Here is a 13,078-nt window from a genome sequence, read left to right on the forward strand (position 1 = left end):
CATTGATTTCATCTGAAATCTTTGATATTTTGTATTTCCCCTAGATATAATTGCATTCTGGGATTCCATAATGTGAAAGAGGATGTAGTATGCAGAATATAAACAGTTGTGATGGAAGTTGTGTAGTAGGTGTAGACTAGTAGTACTTTATTTGTTTAGTTGTTGTTTACAGTTTACTTGTTACTTTCAGTTGTTGTTTACAGTTTACTCATTACTTTGAGATGTTTACAGTTTACTCATTACTTTGAGTTGTTGTTGTTTACAGTTTACTCGTTACTTTGAGATGTTGTTTACAGTTTACTCGTTACTTTGGGTTGTAGTTGTTGTTTACAGTTTACTCGTTACTTTGAGATGTTGTTTACAGTTTACTCGTTACTTTGAGATGTTGTTTACAGTTTACTTGTTACTTTGAGATGTTGTTTACAGTTTACTCGCTACTTTGAGATGTTGTTTACAGTTTACTTGTTACTTTGAGTTGTTGTTTACAGTTTACTTGTTACTTTGAGATGTTTACAGTTTACTCATTACTTTGAGTTGTTTACAGTTTACTTGTTACTTTGAGATGTTGTTTACAGTTTATTCATTACTTTGAGATGTTGTTTACAGTTTACTTGTTACTTTGAGATGTTGTTTACAGTTTACTCGTTACTTTGGGTTGTTGTTGTTTACAGTTTACTCATTACTTTGGGTTGTAGTTGTTGTTTACAGTTTACTCGTTACTTTGGGTTGTAGTTGTTGTTTACAGTTTACTCGTTACTTTGAGATGTTGTTTACAGTTTACTCGCTACTTTGAGATGTTGTTTACAGTTTACTCATTACTTTGAGATGTTGTTTACAGTTTACTCGTTACTTTGAGTTGTTTACAGTTTACTCATTACTTTGAGTTGTTTACAGTTTACTCATTACTTTGAGATGTTGTTTACAGTTTACTCGTTACTTTGAGATGTTGTTTACAGTTTACTCGTTACTTTGAGATGTTTACAGTTTACTCATTAATTTGAGTTGTTTACAGTTTACTCATTACTTTGAGTTGTTTACAGTTTACTTGTTACTTTGAGATGTTGTTTACAGTTTACTCGCTACTTTGAGATGTTGTTTACAGTTTACTTGTTACTTTGAGATGTTGTTTACAGTTTACTCGTTACTTTGAGATGTTTACAGTTTGCTCGTTACTTTGGGTTGTTGTTGTTTACAGTTTGCTCGTTACTTTGGGTTGTTGTTGTTTACAGTTTACTTGTTACTTTGAGATGTTGTTTACAGTTTACTCGTTACTTTGAGATGTCATTTACAGTTTACTCGTTACTTTGAGATGTTGTTTACAGTTTACTCGTTACTCTGAGATGTTTACAGTTTACTTGTTACTTTGAGACGTTGTTTACAGTTTACTCGTTGCTTTGAGATGTTGTTTACAGTTTACTCGTTACTTTGAGATGTACTTCACATTTCTAAATGACATTTTTATCTACAAATGAATAATTTATGCACTTTTCCAAAGACTTTGAATACTTTACAAGATTAATCAAACTTGTAAATAAAACAAACATTTACCTTCGTCTTGGTGCAATAGTAAAAATCTGTGGTGTGGTGTGGTGTGGTGTGGTGTGGTGTGTGTGTGTGGGGGGGGAGGGGGGTGCGGGAGGGGGGGGGGTCAAAGCAAAATAACGTAAATAAGTTAACTAAAAATAACCTGTTTGAGCTATTACTGAAATGAAAGGGTATTGTGCAGTAACTGACAGGAGCAAAGAGAGATAACTCATTGTGACAAAAAATAAGGTATGTGCATTATTTTGTGTCTGCATTGAGTCCCCGACAACAGTAATTGCAAGAATGCAAATATGAAAACCTTCAGTGAAAAAATAATGATGTTTGTAATCCTAATTTTCTCAGTCCCCCATAATCTGTCTGAAGTACCTCATCTTTAACTACTTTTGACCCCCATCACATGTGTCATCACTAATTGGCCTTTAGCAACTTACAAATTATACAAATATATAATTATATTCATAAGAAGCCATTGACAGATTAAATCCTGAATGCTAAAAAATGTGACCATGTGTCAGACATTGTAGCATACTAATACTACTGATACAATAATTGCAGGGCAAATCTCTCATATCCCAATTTCCAGGTTTTTAAGGACTTCCAAGGTATTACTCATTGGAGCAACTTTAATTAAAATTAAGGATCTGATGCTTATGTACATCTGGTAATGAGGTACAAGATGACAAAATTTACCATCTGATGCTTATGTACATCTGATAAGAATGAGACAAAATTTACGAACTGATGCTGTGTACATCTGATAAGAATGATAAACCCAGGACAAGGAGACAAAGGGAAGTGCTTGTCACATGTAGAAACAGGAAGTGTGGAGAAGGGGATAAACATGTGAGTTGTTCAACAGGAAAAATCATCCCATAAAACAAGGATTGTAGGGCTACAGATTATCATCTAATAAACAAGTCATCACAGATTATCATCTAATAAACAAGTCATCACAGATTATCATTTCATGAATAAGCCATCACATATTGTTTTCTGTTGATAAAAAAAATTCTATTATAAACACAACATGGTGTATTGGAGGACATTTTTTCTCATTGATGATTGATACATTTAGAATAATAACAATATCATCATGTATGTGTGAGTCAATAAATAATATCATTATGTATGTGTGAGTCAATAAACAATATCATTATGTATGTGTGGGTCAATAAATAATATTATTATGTATCTGTGAGTCAATAAATAATATAATTATGTATGTGTGAGTCAATAAACAATATCATTATGTAGAGGTGCGCGGTATTACCGGTATACCGGTGTACCGGTATTTTTCTGGTAGCGGTATGTACCGTGGTACACGAGGCGAAATACCGGTATATTCAAGTCTGATAACTCTTAACAAAAATATAAAATTCAAACAAGAAAAAATAATTAAAGAAATTTGTGTACACAGTGACTCACTTTATCTACATAGATCCCTCGTTGTAATGTAATGAAAGGTATGTCTAATAACTGCACACAATCGGTAAAACATGCGAAGTATAAAACGCGATGATTTGATTATTAATGATGTGAAAACAAATCAAAATTAAAGAGAAAAATAATAGGAAACATTTCATTAAGTAATTATTTTAATATACAAGGTAGATTATAAAAATTTTTATTATGTTGTTTGGTTTATGTGGGTCGAATACCATTTCTGCTTATTAGGCAAACCCCGAATAAAAAATAAAATAAAATGGCCGATGCAGACTTGTGTGTTCGAAACCACCGTTCTTCGCGCGAGTACAAATTCCTGCCGATTATGAGCGTCGAGTTAATGGGTTTGAGGTGCAAGAATATAGGAATTGTGGTCGAAGAACAAGAACACATTCGTGCGCACATGTTCTGGACAGACGTATCCAACAGGTAAAAGTTCTCGTCATTCCCGACTCCAAGTGTAAGAACTTCTAGACTTTGAGATCGTGTCAAATAAATTCCACAGGTTTCCCCCTATTAGTTATTTTGATAGTCGTTCCAGTCAGTAGTCCAGTCACAGTCGATTCTAGTCATGATACAGAGAGACTACTATATTGTATGTACAATATATGCTAACTTTTATGTATCGATTAGACTTTTGTTCTGTTAACTGGTTTCAAAATAGATTTAAATAAGATATTTTCCTTATTATTTATATTTGAATAAATTAAGTGCAATTTACAATCAATAAACTAATAACTGTTCATTATTTACAATAAATCGCAACTAAAATCCACTAAAATTGAATCATAAAATTAAAAGATTAAATCTGCGGTATACCGTGGTATGTACCGCGGTATTTTGCAAATACCACGGTATACCGCGGTACATTTATTTTCTGCGGTACCGTCAATAAATAATATTATTATGTATCTGTGAGTCAATAAATAATATAATTATGTATGTGTGAGTCAATAAACAATATCATTATGTACGTGTGGGTCAATAAATAATATTATTATGTATCTGTGGGTCAATAAATAATATCATTATGTAGGTCACTAAACAATATCATTATGTATACATGTGTGGGTCAATAAACAAAATCATCATGTATGTATGGGTCAATAAATAATATCATTATGTATGTGTGGGTCAATAAACAATGTCATTATGTATGTGTGGGTCAATAAACAATGTCATTATGTATGTGTGGGTCAATAAACAGTGTCATTATGTATGTGTGGGTCAATAAACAATGTCATTATGTATGTGTGGGTCAGTAAATAGTGTCATTATGTATGTGTGGGTCAATAAACAGTGTCATTATGTATGTGTGGGTCAATAAACAGTGTCATTATGTATGTGTGGGTCAATAAACAGTGTCATTATGTATGTGTGGGTCAATAAACAGTGTCATTATGTATGTGTGGGTCAATAAACTGTCATTATGTATGTGTGGGTCAATAAACAATGTCATTATGTATGTGTGGTCAAAAGTAAAACCTAGTGATATGTTCAAAAGTTAGAAATGCTTAGATTCTGTAAAACCTACAGGGATCCCAGGAATGGACAGCTGACACAGTGACTGTGCACCCTGGGATATATAACCTGATTGTCCAATTTAACCCCGGACTACTGGAATATGCTCCATAAATATAAATTTTGACTCTGGAATGCTGGGATACATAACTTGATGATCCTGGAATTCTGGGATACGTACCCTGATTGTCCATTTCTTCCTGCAGAATCTTCCTCATCTCTTTGTCTTCACAGATGTCAATGGCAAGATCTCCATCATTGTTCACTGCCGCTACATTGGCCTTTTGTTCCAGTAGATATCTACAGCAAAAATACAAGAGGTCAGAGGTCACGTACATAGCACAGAAGACCTCTCACACCCCTAATCTTCACTAGACATTCTATCTGTTTATTAACTTTCAAAAAGTAAGATAAATTCTGTATCATTAGAGGACAAAAAAAAATTTAATTGAATTTCTACATGTAACATATAAAAACAGCTACATTTACTCTGCTGGAAAAGAATACCTGGCAATTTCTGTAAATCCACACGATGCAGTGGCATGGAGTGGAGTCCACCCTTCATTGTCGCATACATCCACGTCAGCTCCATTTTCCACCAGAAACTCCACCATAGATTGATTGTCATCAATACAGGCCTGGAATCATAAAACCATCCCTTGTAATCCGTGTGCCAATTTATTTCAATGTTCTGTCTCTAAAGGTTTATCCTGATATCTCCAATATACATGCATATAATATTAGGTTTAGAAGACTGCTATGTCCTATCATATCTCTCAATCTGTCCCCTGTCTTACTCAGAAAGCCCTGTTCACCCCCTACAGAAGGGGAGGAAATTTTGGAATACCTAATTAGTGATGAAACGATTGTCGCCGATGATCGATTGTCGGTCGTTCAGATACCTAAGATGCTACTAATCGATTACAAAATATAAGTCGCCGACATCGCTGACCAAACAAAATCCGGAAATCACTTCAACTTTGTTCAAATTTTATTTTCTGTATGTCAAACCCGATCAAAAACAAGAGGTACTGTGAGCAATGCTCACTAAGAATACCCCCCGCTTACCCCAATCTCCCAAAGGGTGTTGGTAATAGGTATAAACTACCTCTTTTCTGAGTGTAAAAAACAAATGGCATGACAAACCAAACCATATTGCTACTTCGATGTCCAGTGCGCGTGACCTTTGACCTTTTGACCCCAAAATCGATAGGGAACATCTTCATCCCATGGGTAGTCCATATGTATGATATGGTGACTGTAGGTGGAAAGGATAACGCTTTAGAGCCCGGAAACCATATTGCTACTTAGATGTCCAGTGCACTTGACCTTTGACCTTTTGACCCCAAAATCAATAGGGAACATCTTCATCCCATGGGTAGTCCATATGTATGATATGGTGACTGTAGGTGGAAAGGATAATGCTTTAGAGCCCAGAAACCATATTGCTACTTCGATGTCCAGTGCGCTTGACCTTTGACCTTTTGACCCCAAAATCGATAGGGAACATCTTCATCCCATGGGTAGTCCATATGTATGATATGGTGACTGCAGGTGGAAAGGATAATGCTTTAGAGCCCGGAAACCATATTGCTTCTTCGATGTCCAGTGCGCTTGACCTTTGACCTTTTGACCCCAAAATCGATAGGGAACATCTTCATCCCATGGGTAGTCCATATGTATGATATGGTGACGGTAGGTGGAAAGGATAATGCTTTAGAGTCCGGAAACCAGTGCGTCTACAGACGGACGGACGGACAGACGGACAACCCGATTCCAGTATACCCCCCCCCCACAACTTGTTGTGGGGGGTATAATAAGCAAACAGAATGGCGGGAGATATGAAGGACGGTAACAACAACGACATTCAACAGTCAAATAAAGGAGCCTATCTCTGATGTCTTTGATACATTGAGATTATAGATAAATTCCATTACTTGATATATTGGAATTCTGATTTATTTACCAGTGAACAAATGAAACAAAGAAGAATTCAAATGTTTCCATACATTTAATGGTTCTGTTACATCTCATTTGAGGGGGAAAAACTTAAAGCTGTATGGTCCGAATTACAATATTTTTTTCCATCTCGTAAAAACGCTATTAAATCATCGCACGTATGTAGTTAGGAGACTGTACGACCTATCATAAATTATTTCATCTGTTTTAACCCAAATAATTTGATTTTAAATCGATGTTTACAAATAACCGCGTCACTCTGCCATTTCAAGTGACAGTCACGTGACCAGTTCAAACTTTCAGATCATCGGTGGTCTTATCTGTGTATTTTGTTATAACAGTACCGTACCATAAGTTTAATAGAAATAAAAATATCAAATACCTCTTAGTAAATCGTTGTTTTAAGCTCTTTCAGCCTTAAAACTAGACAGTTGCGTATGATTAATACATCATGTTGGGATTCCCCTGACGCGCGTGGGTCTATTTATAGACATCTATTCTGGGATGATTTATATATGTAGCCACCATATTTACTTTCTAAATAATATTCGCACTGTTTTCTTTTACATGCAGATGTTTTCAAGCATGTAATTAACGGAAAGTTAATAACTTTATAAAGTAATGAATCTGCTTTAAAGTAATTATGTACAAAAATAATACATGAACATCCGGTTATACAGCTTTAAATGCCAATTCCGATTTTAATCGATTATTAATCGATTACATGTGTCCGATTATTGCCGATAATCGATTGTGGTTTTTGGTCCAATTGCCCATCACTAACCTAATCAGATGTTCTTGAGTTTTATTACAAATAAATATTACAATACAAATACATTGTCAATCATATTTTAAAACCTATTTCCATGATACAGTACATAATTATCAAAGATACAAAAAATGTCGAATATCTGTAAATAAAAATATTGAATATCTGTAAATAAAAATAATTATACACAGTTTTTGGTTTCTCATCTTTTCACTCTAAATCCTTTTCTGTTCATAAACCATATAATACATGATTGTTGTCTTATTACATGTAGAATTACATGATTGTTGTCTTATTACATGTAGAATTACATGATTGTTGTCTTATAACATGTAGAATTACGTGATTGTTGTCTTATCACATGTAGAATTACGTGATTGTTGTCTTATCACATGTAGAATTACATGATTGTTGTCTTATTACATGTAGAATTACATGATTGTTGTCTTATCACATGTAGAATTACATGATTGTTGTCTTATCACATGTAGAATTACATGATTGTTGTCTTATCACATGTAGAATTACGTGATTGTTGTCTTATTACATGTAGAATTACATGATTCAGGGTTCGAAATTAACTCATGTCCGTAAGTCCGAGACTAGTTAAAAACGTGTCGGACTAGTGAACTCTCTATAGCACTAGTCCGTACGGACTAGTGAAAATCCGGAAATCAATCTTCAATGTGGTAAAGATTTTTAGGAAGATTTGTCTGAGTCTCTTAGATGTTTGAACTTATGGTTGATTACCTGCATGGTCAAGTGTTTGCATGACTATGACATCCTGATCTTCCAAACACATGGAGTGCGTTCGAGACCGCCGTTCTTCGAACGTGCACAAATTGTCAAATTCCTGCCGATTCCGAACGCCGAGTACACATCACAAGAACGTGTTCTAGGTGCAAGAATTGCAAGTAGTGTGGTCTGAGAACGTGCATGTTTGTGCGCACATGTTCTCGTCATTCGCGACTCTAACACGGTAGTTCATAACATTATAGCTCATGACTTGGTCAATCGAGTGAATTTTATTGACTTTCTTGATAAAATTTCGAACTCCTGTGACTCTAAAATCTGAGCACCAAAAGAACAGGAACATCGATCTCGAACGCACTTATGAACGTTTATAAAAGGATTAACTCGGAGGTTAATATTGTATGCTTCTGAAGATTTTGAATGCGAAATAAAATATGTTGGTCTCTTTTTCTTCTGTAGGTGTCAGAAATTGAATTGTTTGCAACTGTGATGTGTTTGGTTTGATTTAAATGAAGATCATTTTATGATATACTGGACAGACTAGTGAAATGCTTTGCAGACTAGTGAACATCAACAGTGACTAGTCCGTACGGACTAGTGCTTGAAAAAGTTAATTTCGAACCCTGTGATTGTTGTCTTATTACATGTAGAATTACATGATTGTTGTCTTATTACATGTAGAATTACATGATTGTTGTCTTATCACATGTAGAATTACATGATTGTTGTCTTATCACATGTAGAATTACATGATTGTTGTCTTATCACATGTAGAATTACATGATTGTTGTCTTATCACATGTAGAATTACACGATTGTTGTCTTATTACATGTAGAATTACACGATTGTTGTCTTATTACATGTAGAATTACATGATTGTTGTCTTATTACATGTAGAATTACATGATTGTTAATTGTCTTATTACATGTAGAATTACATGATTGTTAATTGTCTTATTACATGTAGAATTACATGATTGTTGTCTTATTACATGTAGAATTACATGATTGTTGTCTTATTACATGTAGAATTACATGATTGTTGTCTTATTACATGTAGAATTAAGGTATTCTTGCCTTTAATTTTTTTTTTAAAGCAGTCACACAACAAATTATAACTGCCAATGGTGATGATGAATTTGTACAATCCACACTACTGCTAGATGTATACATGTATATAATTATAAACTACATGTTACTTATCTCTGAAGAATCAATGAAAAGTGATTTAATCTTATCAAAGTTATAGTTACTCTGGTTGTAGAGAACTTCTTACCAAAACTTTAAATCTTTATTATAAAATCATAAATAAACAGCAGTGATGAAAACACGTGTTTCTGAAGCAAAAAAAAAAAAAAAAAAAACAACAATGAATACAAGATTTATAATGACTGAAGCTGTGCATGTATTCTGAACCAGGTAGAATATTTATATAAATTAGTCTGATTACAGGAACCTGGAAAATTTAATGAAAAACATAAATACATGCACACCTCTAGAGGCAGGCTTAAAAAGATGGGTCACTCTAACACAAATAAAGACATGTTGATGTGAGAGTACGTATTTCTGGTGGGGCAGCGTTTTCTGGATATAGCCAACAGGATCAGAGGCAACTAATGAAGCTCAAGAAAAAACGCCATCGTCTAGATTTTTTTTCAAATTCATTCACTACATTGAAAAACATATGTATACAAATACAAGATAATTCTTATCAAAATATTTACCGGAGAAATAGAAAAAATCTTGTGGATGTCACAACATGAACACTTGAAGCTGCTTATTCTTGACCAACACGACAAACGCCATGCGAGATATTGAAATCTACAGGCATATATCACAATATCTAGTGATCCACTACAAAACTCAAATCCCCATAGAGTGACTTAATTAAGTTTTACCTTTTACTCAAATTTTGACTGCTCAAATTAAAGAAAACTCAAACTTTAAATTTGAGAGTTTTTCGTGAAATCCAAGCCTGGGCGGGGAGACAGATGAGTTTATTTTCATTTTTTGGTAACCTTCTAAGCCCCATAATCTATTGGAGTAATCAGGCAATTACACAGCACAAGTAAAGTAACACCCCCCTGATATCTCCCCCATGGGGAATATTATATCACAATTACTGCTCTCTCAGACTCTCCTCCCCTAACACACACACACACATGCTACACTGGGTCTGTTATCAGCCAGGAATGCATAAACAATAATCCAGCACAAGTGCTTCTTCATCATTGAGATGGAGGTGGTTGTTTAATCACACAAAAGACTACCTAACCTCAGTAACAATAGGCTTATACATGGATTTCACATTACCACCAATTTCTAAAGTGCAGAGGGGAGACGTGATTATATGTTGAACATTCACTCAGGATACAAAATATGATTCATAATATGACTGTTTAAAAATAAAAACCTTTTATGTCACAAGTGAGAGATAAAATACTGTGGTATTGTAGATTAACTGCTTTCTTAGTACAAAAATGCCTACATAGCCATACATGGTAAAAATTAAAAAAGTAAATAAACTGGCCAAAAATGTGAGCTCTTTCCAGGAATTATCTGTTACAGGGGCTACATGTACTGTCGACTGTCAGTGTTACTTCATAGTCAGGTAACTAACACTAAGTCTACACACCGAGTTAGTACATGTATTTCCAGGAACTATCTGTTACAGGGGCTACGAAAAAATGAAAATTTCGCATAATAAACAGTCAACTTTCTCAAAATTTCACAGCACTCCATATTATAGTCATAGTAAACAGAAATTGCTTAGTACTCAGTCTTCACGAAAAACTTTGTAAAGCACAGGCCCTTCGGGCCTCCCAGTATAATAATTGTGCAAGCCCGAACAATATTTTGCAGGCCCAAAATGTTTTTTTCTAATTTGACCTTTTGTTATTAGCTGATTCTACTCTATAGACACATGCACAGTTCTACTGTAGGAAAATACAGGTCAAGATGATCATATTTAGAGAACAACTGACATTAAAAGGATTATCTTATTTTTCAACATATTAATCTTGCAGATGACATCAGCAGCTCATGTTCTACTTTGTTTTGTATACACCATGTACAAAACATTTTGTTTTCTCCAGAATCACTTAAATGTTAGCCAAGGCCTATCCTCGCAGTGTTCGAAATTGGTTTAAAACTCGATATAGACCACAGGTCTATGTCAAAACAAGATGACTTAGACCTCATCGAATTGGCATAGACCACAACATTGAAAAAATAATACAAATTTAAAACATTTTCAGTTACTTCTAATATACTTAAAAAACGTATTTTCTTTCCATTTCTGTAATATCATCCTTTCCCATAATGTTTTTCAGACGTTGACTAACCATGCAAGGTCCTCTTGGATAACTTTATTGCTTTAAATCTAGAAAATTGGCAACAACAATTTGGTCTATCTCAATTACAGTTGGCATAGACCAGTGCCATTTGACATAAACTCGGTCTATCGGTCTAATGGTTAATTTCGAACACTGCCCTCGGTCCAATGGGGCATGAATTTTCGTTTTTTTCTCCTCGTACGACAGGTTTTTTGGGGGTTTTTTTATCGGATGGTTGTGATTGTGAAATACGTTTGGGTGGTTTTGAATTTCCTGGACGAGCCCCCTCCCTATACTTCAGAAAAGGCAGCATGGTTGATAATTTTTCTATGCGAAATTTGACAACTAAGTCATGACATTTAGTCCGAGTCAATCTCACGCTTTATTTGTAATATATACAGAACATATAAGAAAACATTTACAGGCCCGCTGGACTCCAGGGTTTAATATTTTAAGAAGCCCGATCCCGATTTTACTGGCCTCGGGCCACTGGTTAACGTCGAAGACTGAGTACTGAATTACCGACATGCTGCTTTAATGAAATAGTATTTACATACAGTATACATGTATATATGTTTTGTGGTATTGTGCTGGGCAATATCAAAATAACATCATACAGGGCTTGAAGCTAACTTTTTATTTCACCAGTCCAGACGGACTGATGGGGTATAATTTCAACCAGTCCGCAGAAAAATTTAACAGTCCAACAGTTTTCCAGAAATAAGTAAACATATTTTGTTAATGTTATTAAAAAGAAATTTAACTCAATATGCCTTAGACAAGTGGGATCTATATTTACGAATCAGATTCGTCTGATATCTACAGATCGAAGCATGCCAAATGTGTGTATAAAATTCCATAAGTATATTTTCCAAAATGATGCTTTAGAAAACTAACCAGTCCCATCGGACTGACTTAAACAAATGTCAGTCAGTCCGCCAGACTTTTAACCAGTCACAGACTGACGGGCACATGTTAATTTCGAGCCCTGTCATATATCAGTATACTGCAATAAATAATGAAACTAATGTTGTATCATAAAACATCTAAATTGGAATAAAAGTCAATTGAGCATGGCCATCTTATCTGTATCTCATAGTTCATTTTAGTGAGATGCACCATCTCACACTTTTTTCCTTCTACCAAACTAAACATACTTAGTTATAAGTTTGTGACACTTATTGACAATAGTATTCCATAGTACTAACTCATTCATCATGGACCTGTGTCTCATCATATACTCGTGTTTTATCACATTCATCACAGACCTGTATTTATTCACATCGCCATCACAGACCTGTATTTATTCACATTCATCACAGACCTGTATTTATTCACATCCATCACAAACCTGTATTTATTCACATTCATCACAGACCTGTATTTATTCACATCCATCACAAACCTGTATTTATTCACATTCATCACAAACCTGTATTTATTCACATCCATCACAGACCTGTATTTTTAAAGGGACATGGACACGATTTGAGCTGAAATTTTTTTTATTTTATTTTTAATGTTTAGAATGCTTAACTAAGGTATTACTAATGATCAGCAAAAATTTGAATGTCAGTAGTCAAGGTTCATAAGAGATACAGACGTCACAAGTCCTTGTTATGTAAACAAGGCTCGTGCCATGTTTTTGTTTACATTACAGGGCTCGAAATTAACATATGCCCGTCAGTCTGTGACTGGTTAAAAGTCTGGCGGACTGACTGACATTTGTTTTAGTCAGTCCGATGGGACTGG

At 34.6% G+C, this 13,078-nt stretch overlaps 1 protein-coding gene across 42 annotated transcripts in view; it reads right to left on the reverse strand.

The window, feature by feature from the left end:
* Window positions 1-13,078, reverse strand: part of LOC125677364 (protein phosphatase 1 regulatory subunit 12A-like) — a 96,165-nt gene that overhangs the window by 81,076 nt on the left and 2,011 nt on the right. For all 42 annotated transcript variants that reach the window (XM_056159497.1, XM_056159496.1, XM_056159487.1 and 39 more), the window contains exons 2-3: window positions 5,017-5,147; window positions 4,691-4,809 (exon numbers count right to left, since the gene is read on the reverse strand). In XM_056159497.1, coding sequence (XP_056015472.1) covers window positions 4,691-4,809; window positions 5,017-5,147 — 250 coding nt within the window. The remainder of the gene's footprint in view (window positions 1-4,690; window positions 4,810-5,016; window positions 5,148-13,078) is intronic.

This window comes from Ostrea edulis, chromosome 3 (genome assembly GCF_947568905.1).
Source record: "Ostrea edulis chromosome 3, xbOstEdul1.1, whole genome shotgun sequence".
NCBI classification, from domain to species: Eukaryota; Metazoa; Mollusca; class Bivalvia; order Ostreida; family Ostreidae; genus Ostrea; species Ostrea edulis.